The sequence below is a fragment of the Mytilus californianus genome, unplaced genomic scaffold (assembly GCF_021869535.1).
Source record: "Mytilus californianus isolate M0D057914Y unplaced genomic scaffold, xbMytCali1.0.p SCAF_7, whole genome shotgun sequence".
Lineage (NCBI taxonomy): Eukaryota > Metazoa > Mollusca > Bivalvia > Mytilida > Mytilidae > Mytilus > Mytilus californianus.
This window is the reverse complement of record NW_026262723.1, coordinates 101245130-101268543: the sequence shown is the minus strand read 5'-3', so window position 1 is coordinate 101268543 and position 23414 is coordinate 101245130. Positions and strand designations below refer to the sequence as shown.

Genomic DNA, 23414 nt, shown 5'->3' with positions numbered 1-23414 from the left:
ACGTTCTTAAATGACCCGTCCTTATTACATCATCACAAACAGACCTTTGTTGTTCAGTAGGTTATGCACGGAGTTTTGAAGTACGTCGTCCTATTAATAACTGGTCATCGTACATAATATCTTTCGTGAAAGTTTGGTAGCAATCCTATAATTTTGGATTAGAAACCAATACAATATTCTTATTCTTCTTATTCATACATTGGAAATTGCATTGTACTGGAAACGATTTGAGTTTGCGCGCTTGCCTTTTATTTGACCGTATAGTTTCCTTTAGATATGTTTTGGATAATATATATATGTATATATATGAGGATACCAAGGAGAGGCTTTTAAAAACGAAGGGAAAAAAAGGCGGAAAAGATCATGGTCAAACATAACTTTTGTTGTTTGGTTACCCTGTTTTCAGCCGTTTACTTTATGAGCGTGATACCATACGAACCGTTGTGTATTTACAATGGATCATTTAAAATATTTGAATATGTAAAGCCTTGTTTGTAACGTTTACTATCAGTTTATGTAGGTACGAAGATAATAAAGAGACGCGTTGTACTGATTGACTTTATACTTGTACCAATTGAGAGTAATAGTTTCAATCCGATTAAACCGAGTGTTTCTTGTAAACAAAACAACATCAAAATTGAGGTAGATGTGGTCTAAATAAAAAAAAAAAAGATAAATGTATAATACTTTGCCAAAATATAGTTTATATCATGCTATTTTCAAAAATGTAATAATAAGTGTGGGTCACAATGTTGTTTTTTTTTAAATACAAGTTGTGCAAAATTGTCAGATTTATCTTAGAATTAAATGGAAAACCTGTTGTGTGAATAGAAAGAAAATAGAAAAAAATATGAGAAGATATCTCTTATAATGTGCTTTCAGAAAATAAAAATAATATTTAGGGTCACTAACTTGTTTCTTTCTACAAAATAGAATAAGTAAATTTACTGTACATTCCTTTATAAAATAAATTTGTATCTAAATTATCTCCCCTTGTATAGCTGAGATGAAAAAAAAAATAAAACAAAACATATACTGTATTTGTAAAAACAATCGAAATAATAAGATAGTAACATATAGTTTTCTTCATTTAGATGAAAAGTCAAACATTCATCTCTCAAAATTTGCATATTTCATTAAAGATCTAGACACATTGTTTTCTGCTATTTTACAATCCAAGTCGACGGAAGGCACCTGGTATACATTGAGCAAATGGAACTCCAAGCATAACAATTAAACCATCGTTTTGAATAACTAAAAAACAGCTACCAATGCGTTGGTTACAAAAATGAAAGATAAATAAATCAAAGAATCTTAAGTTTCTAGAATATCCAAGGAAAGAAAAAAAAACACACACATACACTCGTAAATACATAAAAGTTTTGTTTAATACCATCCTGATCGGATTGTTTTCTTCACAAATTGTGCAAAGGCAATGGAATTTGGGCATCTAGAATGTAATTATTTTTTAAACCGACGTGTAAGCCATTTTGAATATGCAAACTAAGATAATGAAGAAAACTTCAGGTATTGCGCGAACTCAAAGTCAGCGAGACCGGGTTCATCAATGGTGTTCACGTCTCCTTTTATGCATGCATCACCAAGCAGGCATATGCTTTCAGACTCATGTAAACTTGTCGCAATAGGAAATAGAACACAATCGGTATATTCATAGATCAAAGACTATGTTTGTATCTCATGGTCTAAGACTGCAAAACATGTTTTTCGTAAGGTGAGCTACAGAAATAACATGCTGGTCATACAATTCGTGATGGTGACCTTAAACTTGCGCAGTGTCGATGTCAGTCATTGTTCTCTATAACCATCCATATAAATAAAGTACGTATAATGTGAACATGCATGTCTGTAAAGTATCAATTTAGATATGTAAACGCAAAACAATGAGACTGAGGTTATGTTACTACTGAGAAATGAAAAGTTTACAATAGGAAAACTGAAATCGTCTCGTTTATTACAGATCCTGCCGTCCATATTTGTAATATTCCAGAAAAACAAAATCCAGATATGAAACAGACTTTGTAGTTTCGGACGTATTCTCAATGTCTAGTTTAGTGGGATATATCGACTAGTTTACTGGGATATACCGTCTAGTTTCCTGGGATATATCGTCTAGTTTACTGGGATATATCGACTAGTTTACTGGGATATATCGAGATACAGGCACTAGTGAAATTGTGGATCATTGAGTGACATGACACCATTCCTATATTTCAATGTGAAATAGAGAAATTGCAAGATGTAAAAGTATGAATAAAACAGGAAATATAGGGCCTTATCGCTCATGGTTTTTCTTTCTAATTTAAGTATATTTGAAGCAATTGTTTATGCGACAGGTCAATTGTATATACAAAGAATGGAAGTCTGTTTAATCATTGACAATCAAAATATAAATGCTGAAATTGCTATCTAATTGAATATGCCTACAGCAAATCATGTTATATCAATTTCTCTGTTTAGATAAAAATTGTATATGGGGAAATATAACTTTCTACACAATATCCTTTGAAAGACTCTCCATTGAGTTTAGGACACACAAGCTTTAAAGTGAAGATAAAACTATGAGACCGATAAGTTTCACGAAACAACATAAGACTTCTAGTCTAGAATCATCAGTACGGTAAACGTCAATATTTCAAATACTTATCACATTCACATATTTGATTTACTTGCATCGACTATGTAAAGGAAAATACAAGAATAGTAATACCTTACATAAGTAACTCTGTCAATCTAAAAGTTGAATAAGAATAGACAACGTTTGTAAAGACCAAACAGCCTATTGTTTATGCGCATCAACTACCGCAGCTTGGTAGTGACGTAAAAACTCTATGACGTGATTTCTAGCCTTGAAAAAACCGTCAAATTATAACGTCCTATTTCGCGTTTTTCACGGATTCCAACATGGTGTACGCTTTAAAATACGTCTTCCAAGAAAAGTGGAATTGAACGTCGCGTTGATATCTAGTTAAAATTAAACACAAATGGACACAAAAGATACTGCACTGTATGCAACCTCCGTTCTAATAAAAATAACAAAATACAAATTGTGAACTTGGCTTTTTGCATTTGCGCCGATCTGCATTTCACTTTTTATTCTTTCACTTGCGCCGATAATGTCTTTCATTTGCGCCGATTGTGAACAGGTTAATTATAGGTGATTTTTTTTATCATATAAACCTATTTCGTTAGTCAGTTGTACATATGTTATGAATTGTCAATTATAACATGTATATAAATGCTGTCCCCTGCCGAGTATTTATATGCTCCACATCTGATATATTTCTTTCTTGTCATTTCATCTTTTCTATACTTGTACTTGTCAACAACGAAGTCCATCTTTTCTTTCTCGTGTAAAAACGAAATTCTCGAACAATATATCTTAAACATAAGGGAACACTGTTTATATCCATATATTACCAATATACATTCTAGGTTTACTACATGTACATGTATTTACTCGTATAGCAAATATAGCATATAGCATGTGATAAAAAGAATAAAAAAGGCGCTAATGAAAGAATCAAATCGGCTCAAATTAAAGATCGATTTTTTTTTAAATTGGCGCAAATCTCGTACGCCCGTGTAACTTTACACTTGTATATTTTAATGACTTACGCTTAGAATTTGAACTTATGTGATTTTCAAAATTGAGATTTCAGAAGGTTAGGCCGATAAACAATACTTTCTAGAAGTTTCGATATACTGGCAACGAATGCATGTTGAGATTAACTTATTTCTGGATGATTTTCGTAAAATAATGTCTGATCTTGCAATGAAGTTAAATAATTGATAAAGGTTCATTGTCTAATATAGTCAAATAGTCTGTAAGATAGCCAGTGTCATCTTTTATTTCTCTTTTTATTTTCAATTATTTTGCTAATGAGAGGGAGAGGACAAAAATAGACTTTCCTTTCTAAAGCGGCATAAAAGGTTATTTTGGCGGATGGTTTCTGAAAGTTAATTTTGTGCGGCAACAACATCATGAGATCTGATACTGATACATACATGTGATCTCTTGTATTACCGGAAAATAAAGTAGGTGAATATAGTTGTTATTCTTGAGTCTTGAAAATTTAAATGTGGGTTTCAAACGTCCAATTTGCGATTTATTTTAAGAAGTGCGCCAGCAAGGAAAACTTTTACTATGACGTCAGATTCGGTGTTCTGAAGAAAGACAACTCTTTTCTTCAAAACGAACGAGAAAAAAAACATGAAAATTACTCATAACTTTTTTGAAAGGTCGGTGACATATACTTTTTTTTGGCTTTATTTTGAAGAGTACAGATGGCACTTTCCTTCTAGAAATTTTAATGAAGAAATCACTAGTAGATATTTTTTAATACTGAAAACGTTTTTCATTCTTACGTTTTATTTTTTGGCGGGAATGAAATAAATCATATTTTTTAAGATCAAAACAATAAGAGTCTTATACTCTTGAACCTGTATTTGATAGACACAAATCTACTGTTTAACGTGAAACAAGAATTATGCTTGTAGGTTTGATATAATGGGATTTTTTGAGAGTTTAAATAACAACCAAATATCATGGTAATATTCGGGAAAACACTAAACTAAGGTTGCTATAGTGACAAAAAACTAAGTCGGTGACCCCCAATTTTTTTCATCATATTTTGTTCCTCAAATCCTGAAATACCTTCACACAAAATTTTATGGAAAAATCACTGGTAGAACTGAATAGGCTGTTTGGTCTTTAAGCCAGTGGTTAATTGTATCGACCGATTTCACTATGCTTATAACTTCGACTAATAAGTCAGTGACGTCTTAATTTCAGTCAGATTGGCATTTTTATAAATATCGACGTATAAAGTGTAGTATAGGGAACACGCGCAAATAACGAGTGTAGGTCGGCATACTTTCTATATAAGTTACATCTCCGTCGTCCCAGTAGACAAAGCTCCACAAAATATCGGTTTTGTTTGTAAATCACATTATATGATTGATAAATTCACTCAACATATACGTCAATTACAGTTACTTAAGGGCATACGATACAGTTTCAATCCCACGGTGAATTTTTGACAAAAATTTGCATACAAGCTATTTTTCACCTAAGCAATTCAAATACGTAATAAATCAAAGTGATCTAAAATCACTAATGGAAAGATTTGAAGGATTGTGTGTATAATTTCAATCATATTTTACACTTCTATAGCAGTGGTGGTCGACAACAAAAACTTCCTGTAGCACTATTGCATATTCGATAGTTATATTACTTCAGATTTTTAGAATGATATTCAAAAAGCAATTTTTCAGTGAATAAAGTAGCTTAATAGAGTTATGTCAGTGGGTCACTAAATTTGCATAATAACTTCTTTTAGGTTGCAACTTAATGTTTATATTTTTTTGAAACAGAAGAAATTACCTAATAAAAAAAAATATCATTGTAGTTTCTCAGTAAACCTGGTATCAATGGTTAAAGAGACTTAAACTTAAAGTCCTTTTTTTATCTCCCAAAATTAACCTGTGAATGTTTGTTTTGTGGGCATGTCTGTTACTCTGTGTTCAAACATTGCTAAGTATAATAATAGCTTATTGATTTTGATTAAAACATTAATATATAACATTGAAGATGCATGGTTGACAAAGGGTAATTTTCACATCAATAAACCTAATATGATGTTTTTATTCTATTATCCAAAGATGGACACTTTTAATTTTTGAGGCAAATTCTTATCTATTTCATTGAAAAATATATTACCTCACAGTATTCAAATATACTAATACCTTCTCTGATAAATGTAACCTATTAAAATTATGGATTAATTACAGGTAATTGTTGCACAGATTTTGCAAGAAAAACAGACACCACTTGGATTCTTTACTCATACAGATTTTCATTTTTTGCCTTTTCTCAAAAAATACATTATGTATTAATCCTTACTTAATCATCTTTCAAACAAGATTTACAGATCATTTGTTTAATGCAGTGTAAATCAAAAGAATAATAGGTAAAGGATAAAATCTATCATCTGTATATAATTTTATTAAAGAAATCCCCATTTAGTATTTGACAGTCTCAATTAAACATGAAGACAGAGACTGACCTATATAGATCAAATTATATCAGATACTAATGAGGTCAAAGTTTGTGTATTGAGTGGTCTGCCATGTTATGTATAAACTCAAGTTATGTCATTTGGTCAATTATGATTGGCACTAAGGTGGAGGAGTCTATATAGAATTTCAATTATTGTCCCACCCTTTGTGTTTAATTGTACCTTGATCATGACAGTTGTCAATCATACTTTTAATATATCAATACACTTAAGCAGAAAGACAAAACTAAGCCAGTAATTGAAAAAAGGTAATGACTATTATTTTTGAAAAAATACTCTAAATAAAGATGTAACCAAATTTCTTTCCAGTTCACTTGTGCATATGTATACAGACATGAGAACAATTGAGCTAATCTGTCCACTTTCTGTTTGGAGGCCAGTGTGCGCCTTAAGAAAGAATTGGAACAAGTTTAAAAAAGGGGTCCATGAACTCGTTTTCAAGTTAAATCAGTCTGAATGATAACAATCAGTCGAAAAATGCATCTTTTCCCGACATGTCACAGTTTGACGTCGCGAAAATAACATTTTACGTTAGCAACGTCATTACCTCCCCTGTAACTGTATCGTATGCCCTTAAAGAGAAATTTGAAAATTGTGTCTGTTTTACGTTCCTTTGGAATTTTGACTAAAGATGGAGAACAAGATCTTCCTTTACTCTCCTGGATACTAAAAGTACATTAATTGTCCTTACGAAAACCTTTTATTTCTGATTCTGTTAAATATTGCACAAAACCTTTTTGTAAGTAATAATATTATTTCAGCATAAAAAAATACTGTGAAAATATGTACTCTTGGGGCGTTGTGAATCGGATGTGGATACTGAAATAAAACATGTGACTTCTCTATTCTTTGCACACGTATTCTAAACATAGACAGATTGTACGATTTAATCAAGCTTTGAAAAAATGGTCAACGCAAATACAAATTCTTTTAATTTTGTGAAAGAAAAAAATCTGATTTAGACAAAAAAAAGTTGACATCACCAATATACTTCATTGTTTATAGATAACATGTTTGGATACAGGGTTGGCAAAAAACCTGGGTTTATGAGTATTGCCCGGCCCCGTGGGAAATACTGTAAAAACCCGGATTTAAATGGGTTTTGCTGGGTATCATCGGCCATGGGCAATACTGGGCAATATGAAATACTGACCTGTATCATTAATATTTCCCTTGACATACATAAGAAAATTAAGGGATCAATTACTAATTGTTGTAACCACAATCCCATCCTCTTTTCCTCGAATGCGGTTTCGTTTTTTTGCCATGGCATTGTCAGTTTGTTTTCGACTTATGAGTTTGAATATCCCTTTGGTATCTTTCGCCTCTCTTTTACATAAGCAAAACATAGATGATATATGTACTTTTCACTGAAGTTATTCATGTTGAGTTTGTATTGTAAGGTGTTGAAACTGTAACAAATTAGTGTTATATAAGTTCCTTTGCCTAAGACCCTTTTTATATACTGTATTAATCAAGTTGTGTTTGTCTAAAAAATCTAAGGTATACATGTATGTCATTGTATCTGGACAAATGTGAACAGTTTTCTCTATTGAATTTAAGCATAATACTCTAAAAAGTTATAGATTGTAATAATGTCTGATTTAGATAAACTGTAAACATGAAACCACATAATCCTATATAACTGAAGACAATACAAAGAAAGCTGCAAAGTCCAAGGACTATAAAACTATAGTTAGTGCAAAAAGTGAGACACTTAAAGCACAGAGACAAATATGTAACTCAAAACCTGATGAACCTACTGCCAGAATGGAACGTAGTATTGTAGATTTAGATTCACAAACATATCATACATGTACAAAACTTGTGACCCATGCCAAGAGGAAATTTACTCATGGTTATAAACTTTGTCTAAGTAAACATACTTTTTGCATTGTTTAAAATTTAGAAGAAAAAAGAAAAATCAAATAAGGCGTTTTAAGTTTATTTTGACTTGGTAAAAAGTGTTTTCACAACTTTCATAGATACTTACTTTTACAGGACTATTTATTCAGATAAGAACATGTCAAACATTGTTTTTTATTTGACAATTGTTAGCCCTTTCATCGTTACATGTGTGTGTGCTATTTCCCCTTATGATGTTGATTATGCCGTGTGATTAGCAATTGCATTATCCAATTAAGATATAACTTAATACATGACACTATGGTATATTTAACCCCAAAGACGGCTAAGTTAAGACAGATTAGCTTAGTGGATTTGGTGGAAGTATGATGAAATGTAATTCAAAAGGACAAAATGCTGTTTTGTTTCAAAATGGATGGAGTGACATTCATAATAGCCCTGTAATTGCATAAAGCCTTCAAATGAAAGGAAAATCCTACCTTTTATCTGATGAAGCTGAAACAAATAAGAAAACTGCACAGTATTGCATTGGCATTGTACTTTCTTCAATTAGTGATGCAACAGAACTTTTTGAATGGAATGATAGAAAAATGCAGGCAATAAAGTCAAATTAAAAAGAAACTAAAGCAGAGTTGACAGTTTATAGATGCTAGTCCTATTGGTTAAATTTGCGTGGATAAGTGGTCACACAAGCAAAGATCATGAATCAAATTGTAGAAATTAACAAATATTTCAGAAATCACCAAATTCTTGGACCATTACTTAGAAATTTGATTGGATCTGTTAAACCCTAATTGAAATGTGACACAAAGTGGAACACAGTCAATATCATTGTAGTGAAACTTATATTCGACATAGACCTTGGATATTGTTAATAGCTGCTCAGCAGGAAGATGAGATTGAACTAGACATCAGCAAATTTATACAAACTATTGGTTAAGTAAATGAAGCGAAACACCTTAAAAGTCAACAATGTCCGATTTTGCATGCATAAGACAACCTGCAGTTAGATTCTACTGCCGTTGCATATGCCTGTGAAGTATCGATACGCTAACTTCAAAAGGAAGACCTTGCTCCTTATTTGAAAACTGTATTGAGAAACGATTTGACCAAAAAATGACATTCAGCCACTTCCTAGCTAACATCATGCACAGGGAAAAGGAAAAAACCTGAACTCAAATTAGATAACATCTGCATAAAATATACTTCAAGCGGAAAACAAAGAACTTGTGCCAGATTTAATGAAATGTATGTGTGAAAAGAAAATCCTTTGTAAGTCGACTTATCACCGGGTTTGTACTTACATGATCAACACGACGGGTGGCCCATGTGGAGCAAGATCTATTACCCGTCCGAAGCACCTGAGATCACCCCCGGTTTTTTGGTAGTGTTCGTATTGTTAAGTCTATAGTTTTCTATGCTGTGTCTTGTATACTGTTGTTTGTATTTCGGTTTTTTTCGTGTTTTTTTCAACGAGTTGTCATTTTATTTTCGAATTGTGAGTTTGAATATCCCTTTGGTATCTTTCGCCTCTCTTTTTTAACAGATGAATCCACAACAATGATTATTTCTCCAACTGTTTGGTGAAAAAGTTTTGAAAAACTGACTGTACTTAATTTCTTTCTTTGTCAGTTAGCTAGCCAGGAAACGATTGAGCACGCAAGCACGTTCTGCTTCAATTGAACGTATTACAACTTTGGATTGATTCAAACGAAACAGAGAAACCAATTAGGCAAACATAAAATGTGATAAACTTCTATTTTATTATAGAGTTCTTAGAGGAAAAGATTAAATTGAATGGTGGATAACTGCTCTCAATATGTATACAATGTATTTATTAGCAAATAATACTATGATATCACAACATTTCTAAACTCTTTTGTGTAAAAATAAGCCTAAAAATTATAATGCTTAGTATTTCCCACTTCAGGGAGTATTTCTTTCTTCTTTTGAATCAGACTGCATAATTTCATCTTGATTCGGTGGACCTTCAATTAATATCTGTGTCACAGATGGCCGTAGATATGTTCCGTTTTTCCTCGACTGTGACATCATTGAATGCAACTTCTCATCGAGTTTTACTTGCCATGACCATCTCTACAGGTGCCACAAGTGGATCTAGAATTGCTCTCCCTCCGGTTTTCCTTTAGAGTTCATGCGATTTTCTCAGTTTTTGTTTGTTACCTTGATTTGTCTCTTCTTAATCGATTTACGAGATTCGAACATCAGTATACTACTGTTGCCTTAATTTTACTGTTGACCTTTTATGAAGCGTTTTTCTGATTAGTTTGAATTATTTTCCTCTTGTCGAGCTTTTTTAAGAACCGGGTAGAGTCTTTTTCGTCGATACTTAATTTTTGCCGGAAACTTTTCATTTACACCATAATGCTTCCCTTTTAATGTATTGATCTTTTTACCACCTCGTTTATATCTTTTATATAAACCTGGCAATAATAGGTTTTGCATCACTGAGTCTTGGCTTGTGAACGTTTGCAATTCCAACGTGGAAGTTTATTCCAAGTATTATATGCATAACACGTTGAGGCTCTTCATCACAATTTTCATATTTTCTTATAACTTAACCAAGAGATAATGAGGTGGTATTTCATTAATCTCCACCTTAAATTTAGTAGGCTATCTTCCATTTGTTTTATATGTTTCTTTTCTGTTTTCTGTTTTTTTTTTTCAAGCTCTTTGCCTCTGTACTGAAAGAGCTCATTTTTTGTCGACAGCTCTCAATGACAGTAGCCATCACTCCTCCAATATTTTCTACACTCTTTTCAGTTAGCGAATTTCTAAATATTAGATGTGATAGATAAACGTGGTTTCTATTTCTGTAATTGTCATGGATATTTGACAAACCGAATTGTTTATTTCACCTATCTTTGCAAATTTTTGCTATACATTTTATTGTCGTTCATCGAATCATTCCAGGACATATTTTTTTTTTACAAAGTTGAAAAGCTGTTAGATTGTTCGATTGCTTTCTTGCTTTCTTCGACATGGGATTTTGTGTTTATAGACATCTTACCTGTGTGGAAGGTAAAACAATGGCACATAACAGTTTCTTCTCAATGTCAACGTAGTGACCTCAATGAAGTGTCTACGTGTATGCAGATGTGTTTGTTATTCCTGGTATTTCAAAATTTGTCATACAATACAGAAATTTTGCAGTTGATAATAGACATTGCTTTTTCAAAATTCCAAAATATCAACGTGTTCGATAATGGTTTAAGATCATTTACAAAACATTTATTGTCAACTCACTATTATGAAATCACTTATTGACAGCACAAAATATTATTGATTGCTCGCATTGGCTGGTTGTCACTCAGCGAAGGAGGGCTAACCTTTAAACGCTTAAACGTTTTGATAACATAAATATGAGTAAAAGGAGATATCGGGTACACGTCAATCCGACAACATGTTACTTATGTGCTTCAAAACTAAATTCATTTTCAATGTTCCAGAACATCAATCAACTACAGTTAAAATAGATAAAATGATACTAAATCACCTCGTCTTCATATATTGTAAAAGATTCAATGTTTGATTTTTTTACCTTCTTTTCATTTAAATACTTTTCAATATCTTTCTTTTAGTTGATATCGACATAATAATTATGAATGATTTTTTGTGGGAGACTTATTGTTGACTTAAAAAGACTAACATTGTCGTCAGAAAAGTACAATTTTCTGCTCTGTTTTCAGTCTATTTGTGTATAAGATTGTGTGTCAAAAGGTTTTCAGAACCTCAAGTTCTTGTTCTTTTAACTCAAAATCCCAAACTAATTAGCGTTCAAAGGCTCTTCATACAGCTGTGTATCACATGCATTAAGCATAGTGAAATAGTGAAGGAAAAAACAAAAATAAAAGAATGCACTATAAAAGATTTATTTATTTAGATGAAATGCGCATTTGGTGCAGAAAAATTGGTACCGTTTATGTTATTATTATAAAATGAATAACAAGAATAATAATAATGCTTAAAAAATGTCTATAGAAAAGGAGCATTTATCAATTTTGAGATTAAAAAGAGGCACATGTCATTGCAAATAAATAGTTCATGATGAATTTAAAAGTATCCATATAGAAACAAACGTAGCAATCCACATACATGTGAAAGAACAGCGATAAAATGACTTGTAAATGTTGAAACAAATTTAGTAACAACAAGGATGTATTAAGAATATTCCGCAATTGTCTGCTGTATCCATTTAACATAGTTTCTAACGGAAGTATACACTCCAGGTGTATCTGGAACTGAAATAAAGATAAGATGCAGTATAAAGAATATCAAAGATTATTTTAAACTGAAACAAGTAAACTAATTGTATTGCAAAACAAAAATTTTAGATCAATTACCTTTTTTGAACCGAGGAAAATATATATACAGTTGACTTATATGGAGGTTTGTAAACAACACAAACAGCAGCTTCGTGTTTCATTTTTAAGACACAAATACAACTAGATAAAAAAAACTTCTTGTGTCTTAAAGGCTATAGTTAGTCGTTATACTTACCACCACATTGAAAACCAAATGATGTTACACCAGAAAGTTCCCATTTACCGTTATCATCTTGGCATACAAGTGGCCCACCACTATCTCCCTGACATACGAAAACAAAAGTATTTCATTATATTAAAATACTTGGCAAAGTAGATCGAAATTCAAAGGAGACATTCAATTAAGAAAGCATATAGTTCAATTTAAAATGGAAAAAAATGTCTCACGTGAATAACCATTAGGATATAAATGTTTTCTTTTGCTGCCAATGGAGGTTATCCACAATACTGTGGAAATGCATTTATTAGTTTACTAAATTTTTGGAATATGGCTGTTAGCACAATTTTACTGTTTTATTTTCTTTCTTCAATAAAAGTTGTGGCAGACTTTTAGGAGAATTAAATAATTAGGGGTAACAAATAACGTTCCATTTATGTGCAAAGTATGGTAGCAACTCTAACTTTTAAGAAGATATTTTAGAACGTTATAATGTATTTTGTTATATATTTAGTAATTGTTGTATCCATGTTTAATTGTGGCAGGGTTGACTAAACAGAGTTCATAAAAGGGGTCATTACAGTATCAATTATGCAAGACTTGCTACACTTAGTTTAATGGCTTTCAGGATGCAATGAAGGTCTTTCTGACAAATTCTAATTGTACCAATAACTTTTTTGTATTTGTGTATTGCTGGACATGTTCATACTTAAACTTAAAGTTGATAATAGCTTTATGCGTATTGACTTGACATCCACGAATCTTACTTTGCAGGCATCATTTTCACCATTTCCAGCACAAATCATGTTCTTCGTAATTTGTCCATGTAAATGTGACGTTTGATTACACTGGTATAAATCGTCAATTTGAACCATAGCTTGCTTCAAAACATCAGGACAGCAAGATTCTAAAAATGAATTTATTAGTGCAGAAGTACAGTCTTCTAAAATCGGTCATTCGATTCTAAAATATTCATTCGTAATTATACAGTATCGTGCAATGTCAATCTTGACAAAGCTATAGTTTTAGTCTTTTGTCGTTTTTGAACTGCAAGGAATTCATGACAGGAACTTGATGATATGTTGCCTTTGTCAACAAAATAAATTCGTAATAAATAGAACATTCAAGATCAATTAAACATAAATTGAGAAAATGTCATAATCATTTGTAATGTTAACATATATATGCTTATTTTGTTGTGTTGCAGACTCCCTTAATTTTACACTGTATATTCCAATGACCTTGAATTGTGAGACACTTTGTTTTAACAGATTTACTCTCGAGCAAGAGTTGAAACATGTTTGCAACATACCATATATGTCTTATTTCCCAAGTATTAATTGCAAGAGATTAAATAACACTTCATTGCAAGAGTTGTTGAAACTAACAGTGGGTAATTGAAAAAGTTATTAAAGCTTGTGAAAGAACGGTAAAACTTTAAATGTTGAAAGACCTTCTTGTATTACATTTTATATGTTAACGATGAAGAGTTTATAGAAGTAATTTGTCAACTGGATTATATATATATAAATTATATATAGAAGTCTATAAAAAGGACCAACCAGCAAATTTACTATGTACCGGATCGTCTAGAATAGACGATACTGTGCAGATAAGGAAAAAAATTATATAAGTCTAGAGATTTGCACAACGATACTAATATAAGATGGTATTATACGAAGATGTTGTTAATAAATCGTGTTAAATTATAAATAATAATGTAAAAATTATATATATATATATATATTGCAATTTACAATTTAGGAAATAATATGCGTATTAATCGTCAATTTATATTTATATATAATATATATATATTGCAATTTACAATTTAGGAAATATAACATAATATGCGTATTACGCAAAGTAAAAAAAAAACATTTTTTTGTGAATTTTGAAGAAATAATTTACTTTTGGAGAATAGATCAGATGCATGTGTATTCACATGGCGGGTGATGAATGTATAGCAGGAGACGCTTACCTTGTCGATGCAACTGGCATCGCTCATTTTGGAGTTTGGATTACCTCAGTTTTTGCTCTTTTACCTTGATCTGTGTCTTCTTTATGGATTTATGGGTTTGAAAATTGGTAAACTACTGTTATCTATATTCAGAAACACTTGATAAAATCTCATCTTAATATTTACCCATTACTTGTCCAAATCCAGTTACATAACATATAGTTCCCGTTTTGACTGTTAACTTTGGAAGACATACAGTATCTATTATATCATTCAGTGTAAGAAGGTCTTGTAGTTTCACCAAAGCAATGTCATTATCAGTGGTAGATAAATCAAATCCTTCATGTACTATTATTGATTTTATAGATGCTTGTACTGAACCGATGTCGTTTTTGTTTATGTCATGCACGCCTAAATGTGCCATCCAATGCTTTGTCGATCTGTCACTATTCAAATAAAGAGATCAATAGAAAAGAAAAGGATTCTGGTATTCATCTATGACACAAAATCAGTACATGCACAGCAAATACACAAAAAGCAAAGGAACAACGCTTTTATTTCTGTTCTTCATCTGAAAGTCAAAGTGAGGCCTTCAACACGGAACCAAAACTCTCAGCTCAATGCAAAATTTTGAACGTCCCCTGTTTGAGCGGAATTCTTTGCAAACTGATGATATCACGCCACAACTGTGAATTGAAGATCAAAACCATTGAGTAATATCAATGAAATAAATCTGGCAAAGAAATCAAACATTAACTGTCATAATTTAGCCCGACAATAACACTGAAGCGTGCAAAAACAATACAAACATTTAGACAACCACGAGGAACATCGAGATATATGTTTGATAACTTGCAAGGAAATAACGTATACATGTATAGGGTAAATAATTCGAGTAGACTGTAAGATATAACATCACCAACTCGGGCCCGGTCAAAAAAGAACATACAGGAAAGTAAACGAATTTCCTACGCATACGTTAAAATATCAAACAATGTGTAATATATGTTGGTAATTAAGGCATCCAATGAATTGTGAAGGACTGGTGATCCTTGTAGAACACCTTTTGACTGATAGTTTTGAATAATAAAAAAAAATGTTTGATGAAATCTAAAAAGGAGGGCATTTATTGCCTGTTTCTCAGATATGAAGTACCTGGTTTGGTAAATCAAAAGTTCCGGTAACCATAACGCTTGACATTAATTTGAATTTATTGAATAGTTAAATAATGACATGAGAAGTATTGAATAATAAAATTCATACTGGACAAATTAAAAAAGAAAATAAATGCAATGAATATGACAGTCTGAATAGTAAACTGGTAGTTGAATAAAGAAACACTTTTCCTTTATTTGTCTTAGTGCGATTATGTTTCTTTTGGTCGTATGACTGTTGACGTGACTCAGTATGTATGGACCCCGCTATCTGGTTTACTTTTGGTCGTATGACTGTTGACGTGACTCAGTATGTATGGACCCCGCTATCTGGTTTACTTTTGGTCGTATGACTGTTGACGTGACTCAGTATGTATGGACCCCGCTATCTGGTTTACTTTTGGTCGTATGACTGTTGACGTGACTCAGTATGTATGGACCCCGCTATCTGGTTTACTTTTGGTCGTATGACTGTTGACGTGACTCAGTATGTATGGACCCCGCTATCTGGTTTACTTTTGGTCGTATGACTGTTGACGTGACTCAGTATGTATGGACCCCGCTATCTGGTTTACTTTTGGTCGTATGACTGTTGACGTGACTCAGTATGTATGGACCCCGCTATCTGGTTTACCTTGGGCGTTCCTGGTGCAGGTCGGTCCCGAGGTGCGATTCGGACGCAAGACGTTTTTACAGTGTTGTTTCCATTTTGTTTTCCCTGTATTTATATTTTACTTAATTTTTACTTTTTTGTTTACTACATACTCTTTGTACTATCAACTAGGAAGACTTTCTTGTTGACGTCTTTTTCACATTTAAACACACCCTTTTTCTCGGAAAATCCTTGTACCAAGTTGGGTTTTCACTCGTTCCGTGTGTTGAAACATTTGATTTTATTAGTTTTTATGGATTTTCCCTTTTTGAATTTACCTTAGAGTTCGGTATTTTTGTTATACTTTTTTTCGAGTCAGAAGAAAACAAAAATAATCTGTTTGCTCAAATATAAGTTAGCAGCTCATAAAGATAAGAAAATGGAAATATTTAAGATGAAAGAAACCTTTCGATTCCCTCAAAGCAATGTGATGCTGTAACAATCCATTCTGGATGTATAAGACTGCCTCCACACATAGGAACACCCTTATATTGAAGGGAGACCTGCCATGGCCAACTACCAGGTCTAGCTTTTTCTCCGCCGACGATTTTGAAACTTACGTTTGCTGGTGGAATGGATGGGCTACCACAAAATATGTGGTCTGAACCTGTATAAAAATTAAACGAATTACAAAATTCAATATTTTCATTGATTATAATTTTTCCAACCTCTATGATTTTTTAACAGAATAACTACAAAAATATAATTAAACATTTCAATATATATTTACATGTGTATCAAACAGGGACCCTACAGTCTCGTAAGAGTTTCAGTGAAAATACACGTTGGTTCTTTATATTATATTCTACCAGATATATAACATAAAAAATATAACAATGTATCTCCACCAAGTAAAGATACTTAAACATCTTTGAAATCATTTTTTATTCGGTATGTTGTAAAGGTATATGGAGCTCATGTGTTTCGCTTGCTATGTCACTATATATTTCCTACTATTTCTATTTAATTTCTTTCTCCCCCTAATACACCATGTACAGCATATCGTTTATTTCTTGTGCTATCTATCAATTTGTTGAACTGACATTCTGGCATAATTAATGCTACTTTAAGGTTGCACCTCCGTCAGACAAAATCAGCCTTAGACGGTCGTGGTTCTTTTGTCATGAAATAGAAATTTTTCATAGTATAGTTCCAAAAGGAAGAAATATTCTGTAAGATTTTTTCCACTGGAACACTATTACAGAATTTGTTCCTGATATAAGGGTATATAATATTTGTTTCAACAGGAACAGATATTATGGAATTGATTATATAAAATTTTCCAGGGGAAATTCTGTTAGGCAGAACAAATATGTTGACACATTTAAACTTTTTTATTATTTTTTGTTTTTATGCTATCAAACGTTTTATATTGTGGGTATTTCTTATTTGTTGTCTTGTCCATACTCCATAAAGGTTATTCCAGAAACACGCGTTGTGCCGTGCGGACGAAAATCGGTCTCATACATTTTTGTTATGTCATAGGAGACATAGGGTGGGTTCCAATTTACTATGCATAGTGGAAGGTTATCACAACACGATGGCATAGATTAATAGGCATGGAACATGATCGTAGCAACAAGAAAATATTTATATGGGCAGATGAGGTCAGTCGAAAACATAACATTGTAAAAAATTGGAATTTTATGGTTGAAATACAGTTCAGTTTCTTTGAATCTACAGCAAATGTCTTTGATTCCGATTAGCTCGAACGTTTGTACCAATACCACACCAGGGCATACATGGATGCATCATTTTAAAAAATGCAACAAATTTTATCGATTTTGAAATGCTTAAGATGTAACGGAATAATTCCCAAGAATGAGAAATTACTGTAAATATATGACCGAAATAATGTTTTTTAATTGTATATAAAGAATTGAAGAAAACGTTACATTTTTTTCATATTATATCTAGCTGTTTAATCATAATTAATTATGAAAGTATTATTTAAAATGTTATTTTGCCTTCTTACTACAGACGATTTCATCGGTCCCATCTCTACAATCAGCTATATTGTTACAAATCAATGAAGAATTGATGCAATCCCCAACGCCACACCTGAACTCGGATGACAAACATGGCACTGAAAAATAATTTTTACTTTTTATGCGATTTCGATACATACTTTTTCAAGTGCTTCATTTCTTCTTCATTTCTTCTGTGCAATAACGTCATGAATTACGACAATAGTGTTTCGGGTAGGTCTTCGCAAAAATTCGACACAGAAGGAAACCCGTGTAAAAATGTAGCGATCGCATCATGTATAAATGTAATTGCCTCTACAATATTCCTGTTGAAATCTAAATGCAGTTATTTCTAATGTTTCCTATATGGATATAAAAAATCAGAAATAGTATTCCATTATAGAATTATTGGGCGATTTATGATCGTCTGTTTTTAGCTTACTATGTGGTATGGGGTTTGCTCATTGTTGAAGACCATACAGTGACCTGTAGTTGTTAACTTCTATGTCGTTTGGTCTCTGGTAGAGAGTTGTTTCATTGGTAATCACACCATATCTTCTGATTTTCATATCTATATACTTTTCATACTTCTATATGGTTAACCTAACATCTTTCATTGTGATTTTTGGTTTAAGCGTATTACGTATTATTTGACTGTAAACTTACGAATAGGTTCATGTACATCATAGGTTATGTTGAATCCTGATAATGTTTTAGTACTGTCACTGTAGAATGTTACAATCAACTGGTTACTGGTCGAAGTTAGTTTGTTCGGGAAATTCCATCCACACAATGTTCTGATTAACGTGGTCATACTGCCGACCCTGTTGAATATTGACAACGAGTCGTAAGAACAAATGCTCTCCCTTTTGCCGCCTTCAATATGAAAGTCCTGAAAATATTGTTGTGTTCATAATCTCTTTTTAAATAGTAAATTATGTTTTCGACATCGGGAAAGCAGCAACGTACGTTTGACGGATGATTCTTCCAAGTATCTGTAAAATGTATGTTTGTTACCATGCGTGGAAATGTGCGTATGCTTCAGACAGTTTACACATTAAAAACATACATTTTGTAAACCCTTATAGCGGATGTTCAACGTTCGCAACTTTTTTGACAAAAAAAGCATACATTAATTGTTGTAAAACATGCGTCCAAAGATGTCGTTTGCTGGAACTATTGTAACCTAATGCAAACGTCTATTCTGTTTTAAATACGTTATATGCATGTTCTACGCATGTTAATTACATGTGTAAAACATCCTCTTTGAAACGTAGGTTTTTCATACGTGGTTAGAAAAATACATTTTATGTACGTTTTATAATTAAACGTGAAACAGGTGTTGCTCCTTTACCTGTGTAAGATGATATTTTAAATACACTTTATAACTGGTTAACTTAACCTGTCGACGCACCCGGTCTTGCTCTTTTTGGAGTTCATGGAAATCGACTTCCGATATTTGAACATCGGTAAAGTACCGTCGCCTTTATTTACATCATACATGCTGGATTATTTAATATAAAAAAAAACCAAGAAACAAGATAGTACACAGGAAATAACTAAGCTATATAATGTAGTAAATTTTACACGTCTTTTGATAGATAATGGCTAAATCACAGTAGACATTATGGTCACCAAATTAATATACTGAAAAATAACTTTCGTTGCATATAAACTTATCATAGAAACCAGGATTAAAATTTTTTAAACGTACACCAGCCGCGCGTTTCGTCTACAAAAGACTCATCGGTGACGCTCGAATCTAAAAAGTTAAAGAGGCCAAAACAACGTACGCAATCGAAGAGCATGAGGACACAAAATTCCGAAAGATTTTGCCAAATACAGCTAAGGTAATCTATTCCTGGGTTAGGAAATCTTAAGTATTTTGAAAATTCAAAGTTTTGTAAACAGTTAATTAAAAACTGAATATGACCATACCAATGATAATGCAGATAATGCATCTCAGATGGCATTTAGCATCGAGATAATAACTTACGTTTTTAGACCAGATGCTTGACGTTTTTTTAATAAGTAAGCAATCATTTGGTTGGGATTGTAAATACTTATCTTTTTCGACTATTAACATAATTACTAAATACAAATATTTACTTACGTTGAATGTAAGTGTGATAACTTTTCCAAGAGGAGCAGTTATAATCCAGGAACAATTTATGTTTACAGGATAGTTCACTTGAAGTACATAACCTGGTGACAATAATTCCCCGTGTGTATTATTATTAAACATCATTGTTCCATTCCTGCACTGTTCCTCGATCTCTTTATTTATATCAATTTCTGAAATAAAACCATGAAATTTGTTTATATACTTATTTTGGTGGGGTTCGTGTTGCTCAGTCTTCAGTTTTCTGTGTTGTGTTTTGTGTACTGTTATTTGTCTTTTGGTTCTTCACATTTGTTTCCATGGCGTTGTTAGTTTATTTTCGACTTATGAGTTTGAATGCCCCTTTGGTATCTTTCGCCTGTCTTTTTATCGCATCAAAAGCGGTGTTTTGAAGCTATCGAATTATCATGGATTTAACACATATCTTTATGCATTTAAAGCATCTTTTACAAAGTTCTCAAGTATAGTTGAGAAATTAAAATGTTTGGATTTTGCGCATTTACAGTTAAAAAAAAAAGTAAAATCGAATAAATATGTCTCTGATCATGCTAACATCAACATCACTAATTATATATCTATTGTTCGTATTAAATCACAATTCCATGTGGGTTTTTATGGATTTTTTTGTTTTTTGTTTTTGATTAAACTTGATACTTGTAAATGTAACATTTATAGATCTAAATTTTGATAAATTCAAATACTAGTACCTGTCTGGTTTTCTGTTGTGTAAGAAATGTTAAATCCTTTTCCTGACATGTTATGGTCGGTTACAAAAGTCAGCATTATAGTATTCGTCTTTGATAAAATGTCCTTTGGGTTAGTTTGACCGCAAAAAGTATTAATACTGTTCTCATTTGTTATTGTAAGTGCATCATACAGACAATCTGATTCATATTCAATGTCAAACTGGAGAAAGTGAAGTCGTATTACGTATCCCTTTGGAGCAAATATCCTCCAAACACAATGCAGTCTAGTAAAGTAGTTTCCGTTACCAAAATTCGGTGAAATAATGAAACCGGGGTTTTGATAATATATATCGTGGGAACAGTTAATTCCGGGACTGGACCTTGTAGTTGTAGGCTTGGGAATTTCTGGGGGAAAAATGAAAAAATTATGAAAAAGACAATGTTTTTGAAAATGGTTCGTTGGGAACAGTTTCATCATTTATGATATTATATTTTAATCCTATTAATAACTTGTATGACAAATATAACTACAGTTTAAACACTGCTATTCTCTAAATCCGGAAGTAAAACATGCAAAACGTAAAATCCTTAACATTAAATAATATATTCAGTACTTTTTTAATCGAGTTTCCATGGATGTTTTAGACATGGTCAATTAGGGTCAATAGTTATTTTTCAAGTAAATATGAATTAATACAATTCAAATAATAACCTATAGCAGAAAACTGAAGATGAAATCCACTAGTTCCATTAATAGGATCCAGTTGGTATATTATCTTTGCGAAGCGATCACTAGTTACTATATCAGGAGGTATAGTTTGTCCACAAAATGGACCATACTTGTTACTGGAATTCCGTCCGTCCAATATTATTAGAGAATCATGTGAACACAACATATCTTCGTTCAGGGTAAGGTAGGTAAACTGGAACAGGATTCTATTATTAATCGGAGCTTCAATATACCACTGGCATTGGAAGTCAAACGTTTGACTAAGTTCTGATGTATCAATATGTCCTGATGTTTCATTGTTGATGGTAAAAATCTTGTTACAGATCAATCTATCTGGATTTGTTGTGGGAAGTGTACTTGTTGATGCTGAAAGCATTTAAGTTTTATATTTGTATGAAGAATTGAAAGTTGAAAAACGGACATTTTTCAAGTTTCACATTTTTCGTGGTTTATTATGACTTTTCAGCTACAGTCATTCTTTTATATACAACAACTAATAACAGGTAAATAATACCGAACCAACAAATAAAGTAGATATAAATCAAAATCAAGAGGATAACACACGAATTATTCCAAAGGCACACTGTTGGTAGTCTCTATTGAATTTAGTAAAATTTTGCCTCGATTCTGGCCGATGTAGAGCTGCATACATGTTTACTATACTATGTATAGAAATAAAGTTTGTGGTAACCATTTGGGTCGGAAAATACCACCACATGTTTCAAGAGTAGAGAGTGAAATACAAATCATGTGAATACACAGAACCCCGATCCAACCCTTCTTTTGATAAAAGAGTTCCTTATTTCCTGTTTTATATCTACTAAAAGCTTTCTATTTTACTAATATTTCCATTTTAGTATGCAAAAATCTGCATCAAAAATAAATATGGTCAAAATTAAAATTCCGCTGATTGGTTGAACTTTACTATTCGGAACGCATTTAATGATGCCAGTGTTCTTCGGAATAACCTCAACTGACACATCTAGAAAGAATTATATAGGCCATCGCTTCACAAGTAAATAGAACAAACTTGAACACTAACGTATTTATAGTGAGAACTTTTCTTTCAATTCTGAAGTGGGTTACAAGAACATATATATATATTTAGGCTTCAATGTTGATTGATGAGATTATACAGAAAATCTAGTATAAACACGTAATATATATATATATGATATTCGTGTGAATTCACAAACTTAAGGCTCCACAGAATCTGTATCGCTAGCCTGACATTATTAGTATAAAACTGACAACAATTCCTGTCAGGAGTCATTTGATTTGTTTCTGTCGCTGATCTTTTTTCCAATTGAAAGATTCAATCTATCTATAGCCGATTTCGAGATATTAGATAAAAACACTAAAATTGGGCAAAAACTTTTTTAAGGCAATAACTCAAATAAGGAGTCGATTTCAGCTACTTTGACTTAATTGTATATTTTATCTTCCAGGTGTATGTTTGCTGTTCAATTTTTTTCTCTATCTACTATATGTTCTCATGTGCCAAAAAATGCAAAATGAGTAAAAAATTTCTTTGAACTGCAAAAATTCCTACAAGGAGTTCTCTGACGGTTTCTGTCATCTTGACTAATAAGAAGATCTTATTTTGATGTTTACAGTTTCTCTCTATCTGCAATAGTTTTCACCACAAACCCAAAAATGGGTAAATACGTCAATGA

At 32.2% G+C, this 23414-nt stretch overlaps 1 protein-coding gene across 1 annotated transcript; it reads right to left on the bottom strand.

Moving 5' to 3' along the window:
* Window positions 1-11881: 11881 nt before the first annotated feature.
* LOC127708448 (ovochymase-1-like) lies at window positions 11882-23307 on the bottom strand. The gene is made up of 10 exons (XM_052213318.1): window positions 21721-23307; window positions 21030-21413; window positions 20314-20495; window positions 18867-19092; window positions 18209-18319; window positions 16639-16840; window positions 14614-14873; window positions 13235-13374; window positions 12486-12573; window positions 11882-12226 (listed from the first exon to the last, which is right to left on the bottom strand). Exons 1-10 carry the CDS (start codon window positions 22112-22114, stop codon window positions 12147-12149), a joined length of 2067 nt encoding a protein of 688 aa, XP_052069278.1. The 5' UTR covers window positions 22115-23307; the 3' UTR covers window positions 11882-12146.
* Window positions 23308-23414: the final 107 nt, after the last annotated feature.